Raw genomic sequence first — 19,475 nt, 5'->3', positions numbered from 1 at the left:
GTGGATTTGTTCAGTTGAAATCTTGCTGGATGACATTTCTGGCTTTATATGGTTCAACCCATTCAAATTAGATCAAAGAGGGGCACCGCAACATATTTCATCAAGGATCTCACTTGAGAATAGACCGCTTCCTTTCCTAATGCTGTTTGCACAGGTGAGAAAACTGCAAGCTAGGCACCAATCCCATGATTGCCGTTACCTCAAGAAAGTCATGCTTCCAACACAAACATTGGCCATTGTGATGTTCGAAAATGTGAAGTTGAAAACTGTGGCAAGGCCTTAGCATGACCTGCATATTCTTGCCAACATGCACCTCCCGGTCTGTTTTGCCGTTTCAGAGCTTGCTGGCTTTGTGCTGGCCCGTCTTTTGTTGACTGTGTTATAAAAACATCTTCCTCCCACGCCGGTCCAGAAAGAGGTTTTCGGGAGCATTCATCGCTCTCCTTCAGGATAAAGCCATTAGCTTAGCATTTCTCTAGAGGAACAAAATCAATCCAGTTGAGTTGGGTCATAATAAAAAGATTTGTGTCCCTCATAAAAATGTTTAAAAATTATTACCGACTTGTACTATATCTTAATATACAGTAGCAGTTTTTCTAAACACATCAGCAAAAATCTAGTTAAAAACTTTATTTGGATGTTTTTAGATTTCTTTATGAAGATTTCGTCTGTCACTTCTTAAAATATTAGAAAATATGCACATTTGATAGACACAAACTATATTCTCTATGCACTTTTAGATTTTAGTTGATATAATTTATTATTAAAAAAACGTAACATGATTTCATTATAGTTTCAGGAATTGAACTCTCAATGGAAAGGTTAAAGTGCACTCATTTATATCACGTTTTGTTATGTTTTTCAGTAGAGGATGATCATAATTGTTATAAATCAAAATCTCTTTCTAAGAAGCTCCCTTAGTTTCACAATCTTAAGCGCAAGGCTTAGAAATGAAATTCAATTCTGCTTTGAAATTAATTTAAATTCAATTCTTAAGGCAACATATGTATTATATATTCATACATGTTGAGTAAAATATGACTCAACATGTATGAAAATGTATTTATTAAGCATGTTGCAATTTATTAACATCATAATCACTTTATTTATCTGATAGAATATTTAAAATCTACAGAAATTGACTTTTTGGACATTCCGGCACGGTTTTCTAAAATTTATGAACAAACATTCTTCCAGCAACGTTAATAGAATGTTTGTTCAAAGTTAGTGGTCTTTAATAACGTTCATGGAATGTTTTTTTCAAAAATGTTTTAGTTGGATGTTCGTGGAACATGTTTTTAAATGTTACCGCTTGTTTCAGAATGATTAGAGAACATTCAAAAGTAGTGGTTCAACGAATTACTAAACTTAGGGTTCGGATCATATTATGGTTTTTGAGTCACGGATCGGATCATTTTACAAATGGGAGACAACTTTGCTTTCCATTTATTACTGAAAGCTCACTTTAAGTACTCCGTTACTACAGCTTAAACTACTAGCCTAACTTGTAAAGTTAAAACATTATTAAAGGCAAGTGAACAGACAGTAAAAAGAACAAGTGCTGTACACCATTACATAAATACAACATAACAAAGTTACAAATAAAGTAAGGTCTAACTGTAGTATTAATTTCGGGTACAGAAATGTAATAATTAAATAAATAAAAAAACACTGTTCATTGTATAAATTTAATATAGAATAATCTTTGTTAAAGCTGTGTTTGATTAACATGACAAACTGCAGGTATTTATAGGTTGCTATCACTTTAAGACCTCATGCACGCACAGATCCAATAATGATACGCATCCGATTTCTCGTTCACTTAAAGGTGGTATCAGCGATTTCAGGCCCAAACATAAATGATCACATTCATCTAATATTTCGCTTGCTGCACGCCCCATAAGCATGCTGTCAAAAAAACGCGTCTCTCTAGGTAGCCTAGGCTCTGAGATCTGCACACAAAAACAGCTATTTTCAGTCTGTTTGGCCAAATAATCAAAACCCAAACAAATAGTGTTCCAACCAATCACAGACAGGGGCGGGTGTTGTGAGGTTTTCGCGTGCAGCCGTCATAGGCAGCCGTGCACGAGCGCAAAACCTCACAACACCCGCCCCACTATTTATTTTGGTTTTGAGTGATGTTGATACCAACTGTTTTTGTGTGCAGATCTCAGAGCCTAGGCTACCTAGAGAGACGCGTTTTTTTGACAGCATGCTTATGGGGCGTGCAGCTAGCGAAATATTAGATGAATGTGATCATTTATGTTTGGGCCTGAAATCGCTGATACCACCTTTAAGACATAACCGAATGTGCTTACGTGAATACATGCCGAGACGGGTATTTTGACTACATACTTTGTGTGTATGTGTCCATCCAAGTGCACGGGGACTCGAAAGAGGAATCAATTCGGAGTATCTGAAACGCGCCTCTCTCTGTGTGTGCAAGAACAACCAAACAGAATTAACTGAATTAAATTCTCTTTTGCCTCTTCTAGCGCTGGAATGGTTTTAAAATCTATTGAATGTGTAAACTAGCAAGGCAAAACACGTGCAAATGATGACCTTTTTCACTCTATTGTGGTTAAACTTGCAATTGATCCGCGAATCACATGCATGCCGAACCGCGGGGCCTGGTCCGCACGGATCACTGATCAACAGCGATCTGTTTAAAGGGGACATAACAAACACAGTTTCTGCCAGTCTCATGTTAATCTTGAGTACCTATAGAGTAGTATTGCATCCTTCATATCTCCAAAGAGTCTTTAGTTTTATCAGATTTATAAACGACAGATATGCTGTACCGATTCTTTCCGAAAACAGTCGAGCTCCTGGAGGCATTTATGACGTACATGATCGTTTATGATCGTAAAATGGAACGTTCCCTTAACATGGTCATTTAGAACCTTCAGAGAACATTCAGAAATAACGTTTTCTTAACTTAATAAGAATGTTAGCTAATTGTTCTAAGAACATGTTTATGTTGGGTTAAAGGCACACTTTGCAAGATTTGTACTTTAATATAATAGCTTTGAAATCATTTCGATGGTAAACGAAATGATTTTCGCCCCTACAAATCTCGCGAGAATCACGACTTGCTTTACGGCACGACGTCACATACATCTACAACATATGAAGCAGCCTCTGTGGAAGACACTAGCACGCATTTCAGACGTGAATCGTCGCAGAGTCGACGAAGAGAAGCACGGTCGGAAGAGTGCAGAGACGGCTCTGCGTGAGTGGTATTTACGACAGTAACGTTAAATACAAGTACTCTACGGGTCGCTGTTTGAGAAAAACGGAAACTGCATAGTGTGCCTTTAAAATCACCTTGTCAGACTAGCACAGGCACCGGTTTCATCAAGTGACCCAGTTACTGTTATGTCTGGCTCTCAGACTAAACGTGTTGCACAGGCCAGGGAAAGAGATTTACACGACACAGAGCCAATTCCTGCTGCATGTTTCATTTAATTAAGTCAAACTGACTCAAGCTCAGATCAGTAGAGTCAATTAGTTCATTTCCCATTTGTCATCCAGCACTAATGAATTAGCACTGGTTGGGACTGGGACAGGAAATGACCAGCTGTCATTGAGCGTTTACAGCCGCGCCTCAAGGGGAAAACTGAAGGGGTCAACATTTGATGGCTTCATCCTTTCCGCAGTTGAAAGCATTGATAATTAATTTGAAGGATTCTCAGTTGTATTGATCTAATGCATTTAAAGGGTAAAAGCAGGAGCATCCCATTTATTGATTTGTTTTCCACCTCTTTCTCCTCAGGTCAGGAAGTGTCAAACACCACTGGGACGAAATCTACGCTTTTGTTGAACATTTGGCTGAGAAATTCACCAGGTACTAAACCGACGTCTCCTGAGAAAAACGAATTAATCAAACTATATAAGACCCAACCGAATGGCATGTTCCAGTTGCATACGATTTCTAATGTGTGTTATAGATGATTTCACGAATTTGTAACCATTTCTGGTCTGTTTTTCATCATTTTACAGCCCTATGCTGCGAATGTCCTTCATCGTCTTCTCAACCAGAGGAACCACAATCATGAGGCTCACCGAAAACAGGTGCAGAAAGACACGTTCTCGAGTGCTTCACATTTGTAGAATTTGAGTTCATTCTTCTCATTTTTATTTGCATTTTTCAAAGGGAGACCATAAGAAAAGGCCTAAATGTTCTAAGACGAGAGATCCCAGGTGGAGATACGTTTATGCATCTTGGTCTAGAAAGGGTAAAATGTTCAAATTAAAGCTGTTTTTCATTCAAATTAGCTATTTGAATATGCTTCGCTTCTTTTTAACAATATTATTGAATCTTCATTCACAGGCAAACGAGCAAATACACCAGGAAAACTTTGGTAGGCTTCCATTAAAGACGTCCGATGTCACCACTGAATAGAGTATTGCTGTTATTAAAGTTTGTTCTTACCAACAATGACTATCTTCACTCCACTTTGTAGGAACTGCGAGTGTCATAATTGCATTGACGGACGGTGAACTTCAGGAACATCAGCTGATAGCGGCTCAACAGGAGGTAACAAGCGTTCAGTCTGCAGACATTTATGAATCTAAAGGCTCATGGTTTCTAATTGAGAATGCTTGATATTTAACCAGGCAGCACGAGCTCGGGGATTGGGTGCGATCGTGTATTGTGTTGGAGTTAAGGACTTCAATGAAACACAGGTGATGATGACAGTGATGATATTTTGTTGATGGTTTCCTAAACTTGTACACATGGGGCCAGATTTACCAAACAGGGTAAATCAGCGCGAGAACGTAATTCCATCCATAAAAGCGGCGATGGAAGTGGAAAGTTCTGCGCATGATCTACTGACGACGTGCAAATTAAAGAACACAGACACAGCCGGATCATTTCCATATTGACCAACACAATCAACCAGTTAGCATCTGGTTTAAGACGTGCTTTTTTGGGGCGGTAAATAATGGCACAAATAGTAAATACTTTAATAAATAACCTTGCATGATTCATTTAAATACTCTCCTACCATAAATTTTGCGTCTGAAAGGGAAACTCCTACAAATGCATTTGCAAAAAGGTCAGCCGCAAAAACAAAAAAGGTCCACACCTTTTCAGAGCTTATTTATCACTGCGTGTCTTTAGTAAACCCTGACTGTTCAAGTTGCAAGTGAACTGGACTTAGGCTGTTAACAGTCAGTTATTGGAGTGCTTTTTTATTCCCTTTTTCCCCTATCTCATATTTTCAAAATCATCATAAATTACTAAATCATTTGGAAGTTTACAATTTAAAAAGTATAATTCAAAATTCCTGTGAAAACTGTTTCGAAATGAAACATTGTGCTATCATGGAAACCTTTTAGCGGGCTCGATTTTTGCAATATTAACTTCAAACTTGGTTAGACATATATTTTAGAGTCCAGATTATTTGGATAATTGGATTAACAAATGTTTGCTTTACAGTAAAACTTAAACTTCTATAACTTTTTTACACTTTCATTATTTGAAGCTGCTGCAATAATCCGAGCATCTTCTTTAAATAGAGATAAATCTTACCAAATCATTTATGAATTACAAATATTAAAGTCTATACTCAAAAAGGGGGGTGACAGTTAACAGATTAAACTAGTATCAAAGCATCAATACGTTCTTCCATCTAACAAACAATGTTGGAGACTCTTCCTAAACCCTCAAGTATACTTACCAGAGAATGTACTTCAATATAAACCATGTACTTTATATGGTGGAAACCAGTTGAAATCAACCAGTCGAAACTAAATAAACATCTGTTTTTCCTGTTCTAGCTGGCTACCATAGCGGACACCAGTAAGCATGTGTTTCCGGTCTTGGGAGGATTCCAGGCACTGAGAGGAATGATTGACTCGGTAAACTGAAGCTTGTGGAAGATTCATTAAGAATGCATTTTGTGAATCTTCTAAGATGCTTTTCCTTACTCAAAGGGTTAGTTCATACAAAAATGAAAATTCTGCATTTAATTATTCATGTCGTTCCAAACCTATAAGACTTTTATAACGCAAATTATTTCTGTCCATCCATTGCTTTTGTTTATGTTTGCTGATCAATATTTAAATTTGAATAAAAGCATCAATTAAATATGTTAATCATATAAAGCCATCGTGTCTCTTCAGAAGAGTTGGATTAAACGGCTCGATTCATATGGATTAGTTTTATGATCTCTATATGAGTTTTTGGTGAACAGACTTTTAATGGAAGGACAGAAATCTTAATTTGTGTTCCGAAGATGAATGAAAGTCTTATGGATTTGGAAAGAAATGAGGGTGAATAAATGATGATGATATTTTCATTTTTTGGGTGAACTTTCCCTTTAAAGCTAAAGTGTGGAATTTTTTCAATGGTATTTTTTTTTTTAAATCCAAGCTTATTATCCACCTTATTTTTCAATTAATATTTCCTGTGAATGTGCGAGACTTCCAATCATTAGCTACTATGGGTAAAAAATTAGAAGAATAACAAGGTGCAGTAAATGGTAAAACTATTTGCACGACAAACCACCAGTGTGTTTATAATTACAACAAGACATATATATGGTAAGAAATCGTTTGTTTGCAACATAACAAGCTGTTTTGTAGCCATTTGTATCCATTTGTAAACTGATTCACCTAAAAGTTTTACACTGTAACACTGTGGCATTTTCAAAACATCAATCAAGTCTGCGTTTCCCAAGACCATCGGAAGATAAAGCTTATCACAGAAACCATTGGCACCAATGCAGAAATGACACACTTTAGCTTTAATAATAATTGATAAATGCATTTTGAACAAATTATTAAATTGTTTTGTCATTTTTTATTTAAATGAAAATTGATATGAATGAAATATTTTCTTTTTTTAGATCATCAAAAAATCTTGTATCGAGATCTTGGCAGCGGATCCATCCAGCGTATGTGCAGGAGGTATGAAAAAATTATATATATATTTACATAAAATAATAATAATGCCCTTGATTTCATTTGCTAATAGCTATGTTCCTTCCACATTCAATTAATAAGATCTCATCATGGATTTTAGCTGTAGGAAATATGGATTCTTGTTAACTCACTGTACATGTCTGTCAGTGGATTATGTAAGTGCCATAAATCTTTATGTTATATTGCAAGTCAAAGAGAATGTATCTCAGTAAAGGCCTGTTCACACCAAGGACTAAAACTGTAATGGTAAAACTAAAGATATGGTTTTAAAAATCATTCCAGATGTGAAAGAATAGCCTAGTTCACACCACAACTATAACGATAACGGCACAGAGAAACAACTGGAATCACTTTCAGAACTATTTTTTCCAGCAATTGCGTGATAAAAACATTGACAGCCAATCAGAATCAATCCTGCTGTAACGAGCATTTAAAGCGGCAGATCTTATCTTTCTTGCTATGAACGGTCTTTAAATCTGTAAGACTGCATGATTAATTTAATTTCCATATACAGCATATCACTCTTTTGGACTAGATTTCCATTTAAACATTAAAGTTGCACACATTTACTGTATGTATCATCAAATAAAAAATTACTGGAATTTTTGCAAATAGAAATAAGCACATTATCATAAAATAATCATAAAGAAATTCCAGCGTTGAACTTGACAGTCTGTGAGATGCATTTACCCAAGAGGACAATTATATCATTGTGGTTTTTTATTACCCAGCATTACTTGAGCTACTTGACCCATGCTGGAAACACAGAGAAGTTGATATTTTTGTTGGGAAATGGTGTAATGAAATGTCTTTTGTGAGGATTTATCACTATTTTTTGAGCAGCAACTGTGGGAATCTGTGTTTCAGAGTCGTTTCAAGTGGTGGTGAGAGGTAATGGCTTTCGGCATGCCAGAAACATAGACCAGGTCCTGTGCAGCTTCAAAATAAACGACACTGTCACGCTCAGTGAGTGTTTTCCCTGCAGATATTCCCACAGAGTCGGAGTACTTTCTCATTTCTCATGAACATATATAGGTGCATTTAATCTGCTTTACTCAGCTTTTCCTCTTCCTGTGACAGATGAGAAGCCTGCGATTGTTGAAGACACGTTCTTGCTGTGCCCTGCGCCTGTTATAGATGAAGTGGGAAAGTAAGTGAGAGGCTGATGGACAGGTCTGCCATGCATTAGCTCGTGTTTATGATCCCAGTCAGAGGTCACATTCCTCTTCCTTACACAGCTCGCTGTTTTATCCTGTTTTTTCCAGAACTGCCTGATTTCATGAGTTCATAGCCTCAGAATCAAAGCCTGAGCTTCAGATGATGTCAGAGGCTCTGAGGAGCTGTTAAAGCAGATAGTTTTCAGAAATCACTCCCACTCTCTGCTTTTCTTTGTTCCTCTTCATCTCCATTATTTCCTTACTGCTCCCATAAACCTCCAGATCTTCTCTCCCGCTTCTGATACAGCATATTATGTTCAGAACCCTCTTGTTGTCAAGAACGACAGTGTTCTTGAGTTTTTAGAGTCTTGATGTTATAAATACATATATTTCTATTCTTCATAGACAAGGTTTTCTTGTAGAAATATAGTTATACAAGGACATAATAATACAATACAATATCGTCATCTAGTTCTTCTCTAGTTCTATGAGTTTGTGGTCAATGTTTGATGTAGGGCTGCACTAAAATTAAAATTCTGGTTGATATTGATAAATTGATAAATATTAAATATTAAAATCTAGCGTATTTCTTAGTGAATTTAGCCATCATAATATTATAATCTACAATATACAAAGTGGAAATTCATTTTTAGATTTGCTAAAGATTACAATTAAAAGTGTTATAATTAATTATTAATAATAAATTATTAATATAAATTAATAATAAATAAATAAATGATAATTGCTAATTATTAATGCTATTAAATATTACATTTAAATTAGTATTATGTGGTGGCAGAAATAATGTTAATGTAAAAATAGAGGAAATGAGCACACGCAATTAAGTATCCAATATCAACCAAAATATAAACAATATTAATGATTCCACCATATATTTATGTACACAATAATAATCTTTTACATTGTAATCCTTTTATTTTAAATATTTGGCATGTTTGTGTGCTGCTGTATGTCCCTGTGTGTTTAATAAGCAGAGTGTCCGTGTTGTGGACCCGCCTATAGGCACACATTACTAACGCGCTCTTTAAATAACAAAAAAATAAATTTTGCACCATTGACTTTAGACCAGGTTTCAGTTGGTCAAAGGCTCAGTCTATTTCTGTTCCTCAAAATAGCAACGCACCAACAATGCGTCAACACACACCTCGTTCTCAGACCAGCAGCACATGGGCGCACAAATGGACGCAAATGCTTTTGCTATTTAAACAACGTAGCGCAGGACGTGAAAATGAAAACTGCGTCGGACTGAAACTTGTAAAAAACACTTGTGTCACGCTGCATTGTGCTGGGTGTATGATAGGGCCCTAAGTCTCATACTGTCATGTTCCCTTTAGCTCTAAATACTTGGAATGTAGTGAACTGCCCTAATCCCAAATCGCCAGTCCATTTCTTTTCTCTTCTCGCACTCATCTTGTCTTCTTTCCCATCCTACCTCGAACCGTCATCCAACCTTCCTCGCATACATGCCGGACCGTCCCACAACATCTTTAAAGAGTGACACTTTCACACTAGGGGCCCTATCTTGCACCCAGCGCAATTGACTTTGTACACCGACGCATGGATCATTCCTATTTTGCACCCGCGCAAAGCGCGCTTTTCCCTCCACAGAAGCACGTCGCTAAACTAGGGAATGAACTTGCGCTCCCTGGGCGGTTCAGCGCAAAAAAGGAGGCGTGTTCCGGCGCAAACGTTCCTTCATGCTATTTTGCAGGTTTAGAAAACAATTGCGCCACTAACCAGGAAAAAATAGTTTAAAGTCAGTGGCGCGTTGCGCATGTTATTCATATGCTATTTTAAGGGCGCATGCTTGGCCATAATCAATGTAGCGTGTGCACAACGCGCATACACTTTGATTCTCTCATCTACACAGAAGCAGCAGTTTTCATTTTTGCAAATCATACATTATTACGTTAGATAGATAGATAGATAGATAGATAGATAGATAGATAGATAGATAGATAGATAGATAGATAGATAGATAGATAGATAGATAGATAGATAGATAGATAGATAGATAGATAGATAGATAGATAGACAATTTATTATAAAAGCATACATCTAGCTTACACATTTACCCAAATTATCATACGCCTGTTTAACCGAAGTTAATTTGGGTGGGTTTCTCCATCCCCAACGTCCCTGACAAGAGCGTTGCTCTCCTTGGCTGTGAACCGCTCCTGGCGCGCGCCTGGCAAATCCGCCGTTATAATAGGAATCCGCTTTAGAACAAGCGCGCCTGCTCTTAAAGGGAATGTGAGATGACGCTCTGATTGGTTTATTTCACGTTATGCCCAAACCACACCTATGAATAATGAAGCTACTTCAGACCAACCCATTTTAGATTTGCGCCTGGCGCAAGAGTCATTTATCCCGCCGGGAAAATAGCAACAGCGCCAAGACCCGCCCACAAAGTTACTTGCGCTTTGCGCTTTGACACTTGCGTTTCAGATCGTTAAAATAGGGCCCTAGAGCTTTTGGTGCGGACTGGGTCCATTTGACATCAAAGTTTGGTGTGAAAGCACTCAGGTTTGCACCAAGTAATTGAACAGTGTGAAAAAAACACCTAAACTTTACTTTGCCTCTCAAGGCCCCGATATACTTAGAAGAACAAACTAGTGCAGCGTCGTTTCGAACAAAATCAGGCCAAAATGTATGCGTTTGTATTTTCTAGAAAAGTTTGCTCTTGCTGGTAAACGCCTTCGAACTACCATTGGTTTGTGGCGATGACCTAATAGGTGGGCGTGGCTCTGAGGCTCCGCCTTCTTTGACGTGGAAATCCTCTCCGGTTAATTTCTCCTGTTCAGTCCGTCGAGGTCGAACGCCAGTAAAAACATGAACACACTAGAGAGCCGCTTTATAGTAGAAATTGAAGTTGTAATTCTAATTGAAAGTGACACTGACACTGTTTTTTCATGTTTAATATTGTAAAACGGCTTGCTTTAAAGCAATACACTGAATAAAGTGGTATTTAAATAAACGTGACTTGACTGGAGAGCCGAATTTCAGAGCTCATCAGATGCTTTCTTAAAGAAATAGTTCATCATTTTCTCACCCTCAAGTTGTTTCAAACCTGAATGAATTTCTTTCTTCTGCTGAACACAAAAGAAGATATTTTGAAGAATGTGGCTAACCAGAGAGTTGATGGACACCATTGACTTTCATTGGAATTTTTTTCCTACTATGGAAGTCAATGGGGTCCATCAACTGGCTGGTTACCCATATTCTTCAAAATATCTTTCTTTGTGTTCAGCAGAAGAAAGAAATTCATACAGGTTTGAAACAACTTGAAAGAACTTAAATTTTTAAGTGAACTATTCCTTTATCTGCTGTTTTCTCACCGTTGTCATTTTGTTGTTGAGAGGAATGCGTGCAGCACATATTTACATATTCATCTAAACAACATACTTTTTGCCAAGAGAATTTCAGTAATAATTGTCTGGCAAAAATCCGGCTGTTTATCAGTGTTTTTGCAGAGAGGAATGTGAACCTAAGCTAAAGTAGATGCTCTTCATCAGGGAGAAATGACTTTATCTGTCAGAAGAGCAGACTTAACCTCTGTCTGTTCAGACACAAACCTCGGCGGGAATGCTGAACATTTGGAATGCTGTTTTTATCAAATGTTTGAGACACTAGACAGCTGACTACAACAAAAGTTAACCAGCACACCCTCCAAAGCGCTGTAAGGGTGCCAATTATGGTCTGGAAGGCATTTCACACAAAACGAAAGATCTGCAAATACATCTCAAAAATGTCACAAAAATGTTGTCTTTGGCACACATGTCTGATGTCTCTCTAAATCCTGTTGGTCTTGTGTGTTTTTTCTTTCTACTTTTATGGACACTGTGCAATGTTAAAGGGTTTGCCAGCTTTCGAAGTGACAAATATGGGTATGAAAATGTATGTTTTGGTCTTTGCGCTCCAGGGTGGTGTACCTGCAAGTCAGCATGAACGAGGGTCTGTCGTTTATCACCAGCTCCGTGCACATAACCACAACAGAGTGTGTAAGTCTGACTGCAAACACACCAACACAACATCACGTCCAGACAAACTACAATCTACTAAATGGAAATTCATTTTGAGATTTGCTTAAGATTACAAATAAAAGTTCTAATGAATTATTAGTGTTATAAAATATTACCTTTAAATTAGTATTAAATGGTGGCAAAACCGTATTTTTAATGAGTACACAATTAAATAGCTGTCAATGTTGATTGATACTGATACATTTTCTTTGTATTGGCTGATATCAGTATGTTGTGCATCCCTAGTTTAATTTATTAATAACAATTCTTCCAAACCTCTAATCTAATCAGAATTTATAACCTTTTTTGTTCTAATAGGTCCCTTTATACTCTCATGATCCCTTTAGCTCTTCACATAATAAATTATCATGTTTAAATGTTGTGAACTGTCCCAAACCCAAATTACCTCATACAATTATGGCATTAGTGAATGTTTTGGGGTGTTTTCTGAACTCCCTGAAACGCCTCCGTTGTAGTCTTCAGTTTTCTTCTGGGAACGAACACGTCACAATATTTCTCATTATAATAATTCATACGCAGAATAAAGGGCGGGGCCTGGTTGAGTTAGTTAGTAGTGTGTTAAACTGGCGGTTATGGTAAGGGACGGGTCATTCCCAAACACATTCGAAGCGCTTGACCAATCACAACAAACTGCTCCAGCCGACCAATCAGAGCAAAGTGTGTTTTTTAGAAGGAGGGGCTCCATAGAGACAGGAACCTAACAGAGCGTTACTGACAGACTGGGAAGAGAGGAGTTGTAACAATGGATTATTTAGGAAAAAAAGTTTTTTAAGCATTTTAGTAGAGCCAAAAAACTAAATCAAGACTTTGTAAAAGTATATAATAGGTCCCCTTTAATTAAAACTAAATATAGCTATTATATATGATCGTAATTATGTTGCAGTGTAATCATTGGAAAGTTTATGTACTACAATTAATGGGTGGTCTTTTACGTCGTAACCCCTTATTTTTATTGTATTCTCCCCTCCTCACGTTCAGGTCGTCCCCCCATCATCATTTTCTCTTCACAACACACACCATCCCCCCCAATAACACACAGATCAAGCGCCAAACCGCAGGGGTTCAGCACGTCCCCAGACAAGAGCCCCAAAATGATCCTGTCTCTGACTCTCACTGAGCGGGCTTCTTGCCCACAACCACAAAAATAACTTTTCATGAAGCATTTCTTCTCTAAATGCTTAAAAAAAGAAAAAAGAAGCAGTGTGCTCTTCCCATTATTTTACCATGACATACTTTTTAACAGTAAGATTACTCAGTTTATGGTAGTCACAGCTTGTCTTTTGATGAAAATATCCTGTAGATATAGTTAATATTTCGTCATGGTCATGTATTTGATACCATTTTACATTTTACTGACAAAAATGACGTCATTTTTAAATAATATTTAAACATTATTTTGTCATGGAATATTCATTTATTTTACACCATTTTAATATTAAATAAATAATATTTAAACATTTCTTCATGTTATATTCATTCATTAGCCGTTTTACTGACAATTTTTTTAAATAATATTTAAACCTTTTTTTAAATGTATTTATTTATTTAATATTATTAATTTATTAATGTCATTGTAATATTTATTAATGTATTAATGTAATGCAAACAAATAACAGGCTTATCAACATAAGTAAATTATGTTATTTTGTCAACAACGTATCATTAGTGAAATTCATTGACAAAATTAAAACATCGGTTCTTGAAGTAACAAAGTATAAATCCCAAATAACAATATGGCAATGTTTTTTTGTTAGTGAAGTATAAAAATGGTTGCTTATCCTTCTCTTTCTCAACCTCTCCCACGTTCTCTGTGTTTTCCTCTGCAGTTTGATGGGACGATCCTGCTGATCACCCTGCTGGTGTTGTTTCTATTATTGGCTCTGTTGTTCATGTGGTGGTTCTGGCCGCTTTGCTGCACCGTAGTAAGTCATCGCCTCATTTACCATCTTAAATATCAGCCTTCATACACTACGTTCTCACGACACATCTTCCAGTATTTCTAAATCTGGGAGCCAAGGCCTATGGATTTGCGGTAAATACTGAAGTTGAGTGATTTAAGGTGGAAAATTGGTCAATTCATCTCAAATGAGCACACACTGTATAACCAGAGGTCATGATTTAACATGATATTCTATATTATGCATCACTTTTTGGTTATGTGACTTGAGTATTTCACACAACATCTATGTGTCTTTCCACAGGTGATCAAAGAGCCTCCACCTCCTCCACCGCCTGAGCCAGTGAGTTATACTTACACCTCAGTTTATCTGATACACAGGATTAAATGTCACAGACGGGGGCTTTGCTGAATATCTATGGGGCCATACCAGAGATCTCAAGGGTGTTAGGGGGTCTGTGTAAAAGTTCAGAGAAAAACAGTATAAATATTATATTTACAATCTTATAAATATTATAAATATATACGGTTACACTTTATTTTAAGGTGTCATTGTTACAGTGTAATTATATATTTAAGTATTGAGTAATATTAAGCAACTACATGTACTTACTATAGGGTTAGGGTTTGGTTGAGGGTTAGCTGCATGTAATTATGCATAATTTACTGTTATTACTATGGTAAGTACATGTAACATATGTAACAAGGACACTGTAAAATAAAATGTTACGCATATATACTTTATAGAAAATATATAGTGTATCAAATAATAACAATTCTAATTAATTTCATTATTATTATTAATTATCAATTGTTATTACTATTATTAGTAGCAGTAGTAGCAGTAAGTCAAATTAAAATTAGTAATTACAAAAAAATAACAAAAATCCCAATTTGACTTTTTATAAGGGGCTTTCGCACCGGAGGAACCTTTTCATAGTTCCTAGAACTATTGGAGGAAGTTCCCGTTTTTTGGCGTGTTCGCACTGCAGGACCTAGGAACGATTTTAGTTCTGGGAACTCCTTTTTTAGCAACTAATTTACTCCTACTTCAGAGTCGGTCTAAACCAGCACTATAGGAACTATCCGTGACGTTAGTGTTCGCTGATTGGCCGAACGCACGTGAAACACCAGCGCTTACGTCACTTCAGAGTTCCTACTGGCAGTGCGAATGCAACCAGGAAAACGTTCCTTGGGGAACCATTAGTTCTCGGGGAACCACCCTAGTGGATAGTTCCTATACCTAAGTTCCCAAAAGCCCCTAGTGTTTTATTTCATTTCATTATTTATTTATAGAGCACATTTAAAAACAACTCACGGTTGACCAAAGTAATGAACAAAACAATATAGTCAAAGACAGAAGTTACAATATATAAGATTACAGACACAAAGTTAAATAACACATTAAATACATTACGATTCAAAATTGAATAATACATTAAAGATCCACATTAAGAAAAGGTGCTTTAAGCTTCGATTTAAAAGTGGCAAGTGATGACACCATTCGGATCGATTCTGGTAGGCTATTCCAGAGTTTGGCAATCGCAAAAGCTCGGTCTCCTCGATGTTTTAACTAGATCTACGCACATAAAGCAATCCAAGGTTGCTAGACCTTAGTGACCTGGAAGGGTTGTGAGAATGTATTAAATCAGATAAACACCCTGGTGCTAGGCTGTGTAACGATTTAAAAACTAAAACTACAATTTTGAACTCAATTCTCAGTTTGACCGTTATCCAGCGTAGCGAAGTTAAGATAGGAGTAATGTGATCGAAGTTTCGACTACCAGTCAACAGCCTGGCAGCGGCATTATTCTGCTCTAATACATGACATTAATCAAAACTGATTTAGTTAGTACTTCATAGAAAGTACTTTGTGTGTAAATACTTCTGTAAATATTTCTAATATATTTATTTTTAAAAGTAATGAGTCTTTATATAAAACACTTATAAAAAGCTTCTTGTTAGTATCTTCGTATAGCTAGCAACATAGTGTAACTATATGTTTTCAAATACGTCACTGTGGTTTAACTGTTATAAATAATGAGTAGCTTGTCTCCTGGAAAGCTACAGTTTCAAAGTATGTTAAAATGGATGTAAATTGGCCTTGTCTCATAATCTGTATTCGGTAGCGAATCCCATGTCAACATCTAAGCCACAGCAGGGTTAGAACAAGGAACTGAATTTTCTTAGTGTGAGATTCATGAAGAGACTTTAATGAAAAACATCAGATGACTGTGAGTATAACAACATCAACATGTGAAAAAAGCACTGGCAGTTTATTCCTGCGAGCAGATGTTTCGTACCTCTCGTGCTCGAGTACGTAACGTGTTTTTCCTCTTCAGGAGTCAGATGACGAGGACGGCATGCCAAAGAAGAAATGGCCCACGGTAGACGCTTCATATTATGGCGGACGAGGGGTTGGAGGAATTAAACGAATGGAGGTGGGCTTCCTCAAACGAGGATATGTAATCTGAGAAAAATGTGTCATGTGATTAACAACAACATTCATAGGAAGCTGTAAACTTTACTAAAGAAAGTGTAGGTTTGGAAAGAATAATTGGTTTTAATCAGTCATATTATATCAGATGGGCATAAAGCTATTTTTTTTGCCACACTTACCGGCCATACATTTTTTACATAAAGATAAATGTTTAAAGATTAAAGGCCCATTCACAACCAAGGACAAAAACTATAAAGATAACAATAAATATATAGTTCTAAAAATCGTTCTCAATATTAAAGAATAGCAGAGTTCACACCACATCTATAATGATAATGGCACAGAGGAACAATATTGTTGGAATCATATGTAGAACGATTTTATCCAGAGATAAAAACAATGACAGCCAATCAGAATCAATCCTGCTGTAATGAGCTCGAGCGTTTAAAGTAACAGACAAGCACGCGCTTATATAATAAACAGAACAATATCGTCCGCTGGTGTGGACGCTAACATACAGTTTAGATAACTTTATGGTTATCTTTATAGTTATCGTTCTTGGTGTGAACGGGCCTTAATCCTTAATAAAGTTACAAAAGTTGTTCAGTCTACAGAAGTGAGTGATTGTTCTTTATCTTTTGTTGTTTGATTAGCATTAAAAACCCAGACAGCAGCAGGAACTTTAAGAGCTAATGCATGGATCCATTGAATATATTGTTACGCATGCATTTTATTTCTCAACTGTTTTCGTTCAGTTAAGACATAACTGACCATGTTTACAAGCGTACTTGCCAAGACCGGCCTTTTGACAATTTTCTTTGACCATGTCTGCTCTAGCGTAAGAAGACGTGAAAGAGAGCTCAATCCAGTATTCGCATGGATTTCTGGACGTGCGCTTAGTAATGCGAGTAACGAGCTCCCTTTCGCGTCGTCTTGAGTTTGAAAAGTAAAATTGGCAAGACTTTAACTTTCGTGACGATGCAGCTGTGGCCCGTCAACTGTCCCGAGCGACGTTCATGTTTGTTCACGCTCATGTTCTCACAACATTGCATTGTTATTATTCATACAAATTTTACTGGCCAACTGGTGATTGATGAAACATTTTTACTCGCATTTGGCGCTTAGTGAGTATTAATTTTAGGCCCTTTATATAGTTATTATAGATTTTAATGTGTTGCAAACTGAAAAGTTTTCACAACCTTTTTTAGTTTTCACAAAAATATGAAGCAGCACAACAGTATTTGTGATGATAATCAATCATAAATGTTTCTTGAGCATCAAATCATCATATTAGAGTGATTTCTGAAGGATCATGTAACACTGAAGACTGGAGTAATGATGCTGAAAATTCAGCTTTGATCACAGGAATAAATTACACTTTACTGTATATTCACATAGAAAACAGCTATTTTAAATTATAATAATATTTCACAATATTACAGTTTCTATTGTATTTTTGATCAAATAAATGCAGCCTTGGTGAGTTCTTTCAAAAACATTAGAAAATTTGAATTATTACAAGCTTTGACCAGTCTATATAATTAAGAAGATAATACTAATTATACTAATTACCACTGGTGGTGGTTGAGGAGAGATTCCCTGATGTGATTGTAAAGCGCTTTGGGTGTACAGTAGTACATATGAAAGCGCTTTATAAGTGCCTCATTCATTCCTTCATAATACTAATTATAAATAAAAGAATATATAATTATATAATAATACAAGTTGCTAAAAGTGACCTAGAAGTGAAACATCAAAGCATCTCAAAAGAAAGTTGCAAAAATAAAACGGAAACTGAAAGACACGCTTTTTGCATTTGCTGAAGATCTGTAACAAGTTTCAGACGAAATGATGTAATGTGTGTGTGTGTGTGTGTGTGTGTGCTGGTGCAGGTTCGCTGGGGAGGGAAGGGCTCCACTGAGGAGGGAGCGAAGCTGGAAAAACCCAAAAACGCTGTTATAAAGATGCCTGAGCAGGAGTTTGAACCCTTTGAACCCAAGCCCAGGAAATCAGACAGCAGGAAGCAAGCTCAAGACAGGAAGTGGTATTCTCCCATTAGGGTAACGATGCTTTGTCATCCTCATCATTGTTTATTTTTATGTCTGTAAGCTTAATCAGGTCCAGTGTTTTAACAGCACGTTTCTCCTGTCCAGGGTAAACTTGATGCGATCTTGGCTCTTTTCCGCCGTGGATATGATCAAGTGTCACTTATGAGGCCACAACCAGGAGATCATGTGAGTAACCAGGTCTAGATGATCAAAGAGTCTTGGCTTAGCATTAACGATGATGTCAATACACACTCCTTCAACAACAAACAGTCTCAAGCAAAAGCTTTCAAGGCGTTTGGACCTCATAAATCCTTGTCCTGTGGGTTTTTTGACTCATTCCTCTTCGCCTTGGCCAGACGTTTCCTTACCTTTCATTTGTCGACCCAGACCAGCAACGCCCCAACACAGAGGCCTGATGGGTGCCAAGACACATCATAGGCCCAGCTTGCCTCCTGCATCCAATCAGTAGCCATAAAAATGAAATGAAACACAAATGTTGGCACTTTCCAGACAGATAGTCTGCACTTTTAAAGGCTCGACGCTCACATATGCAGAGCGGCCACATGGTTTGACTTTTTAATGTCAAATTGCAGGTTATCGGCTCTGTTGGATCGCCGTGATTTAGACTTAATGCATCTTTCACACAGACGTTTTCATCCCGCTGAGATTAACTATCTTCAGGTGCTAGTGAAACCATGTGGAAAAAACTAGAGCTGGGTATTGACACACATTTCATGATTCTGTTCGATTTTGATTCACAAGCTTGTGATTCGATTCAACTCCAATCTCGATTCAATTCACTTATATTGATTAATTTGGATGTATACAGTAAAAAAAAAAAAAAATGCTGTAATTTATACAGGGAACACTAAGTTGGTACATTACTATAATATTAAAGGATACTTCCGGTATTTAGCACTTTGAGTCTGTTTTCTG

At 36.9% G+C, this 19,475-nt stretch overlaps 1 protein-coding gene across 1 annotated transcript in view; it reads left to right on the top strand.

Moving 5' to 3' along the window:
- Positions 1 to 19,475, top strand: part of antxr1c (ANTXR cell adhesion molecule 1c) — a 31,291-nt gene that overhangs the window by 7,095 nt on the left and 4,721 nt on the right. Inside the window, exons 2-17 of the mRNA XM_081393686.1 lie at positions 3,776 to 3,847; positions 4,003 to 4,074; positions 4,157 to 4,238; positions 4,334 to 4,364; positions 4,467 to 4,540; positions 4,621 to 4,689; positions 5,788 to 5,868; positions 6,858 to 6,918; positions 7,801 to 7,899; positions 8,014 to 8,083; positions 12,034 to 12,112; positions 13,981 to 14,076; positions 14,356 to 14,394; positions 16,394 to 16,492; positions 18,384 to 18,551; positions 18,645 to 18,725. Of these exons, the coding sequence (XP_081249812.1) occupies positions 3,776 to 3,847; positions 4,003 to 4,074; positions 4,157 to 4,238; positions 4,334 to 4,364; positions 4,467 to 4,540; positions 4,621 to 4,689; positions 5,788 to 5,868; positions 6,858 to 6,918; positions 7,801 to 7,899; positions 8,014 to 8,083; positions 12,034 to 12,112; positions 13,981 to 14,076; positions 14,356 to 14,394; positions 16,394 to 16,492; positions 18,384 to 18,551; positions 18,645 to 18,725 (1,273 nt within the window). The remainder of the gene's footprint in view (positions 1 to 3,775; positions 3,848 to 4,002; positions 4,075 to 4,156; positions 4,239 to 4,333; positions 4,365 to 4,466; positions 4,541 to 4,620; positions 4,690 to 5,787; positions 5,869 to 6,857; positions 6,919 to 7,800; positions 7,900 to 8,013; positions 8,084 to 12,033; positions 12,113 to 13,980; positions 14,077 to 14,355; positions 14,395 to 16,393; positions 16,493 to 18,383; positions 18,552 to 18,644; positions 18,726 to 19,475) is intronic.

This window comes from Scardinius erythrophthalmus (genome assembly GCF_964197995.2).
Source record: "Scardinius erythrophthalmus genome assembly, chromosome: 18".
NCBI classification, from domain to species: Eukaryota; Metazoa; Chordata; class Actinopteri; order Cypriniformes; family Leuciscidae; genus Scardinius; species Scardinius erythrophthalmus.
Note: the sequence above shows the minus strand (reverse complement) of the source record. Positions and strands in the feature narration are given on the sequence as shown.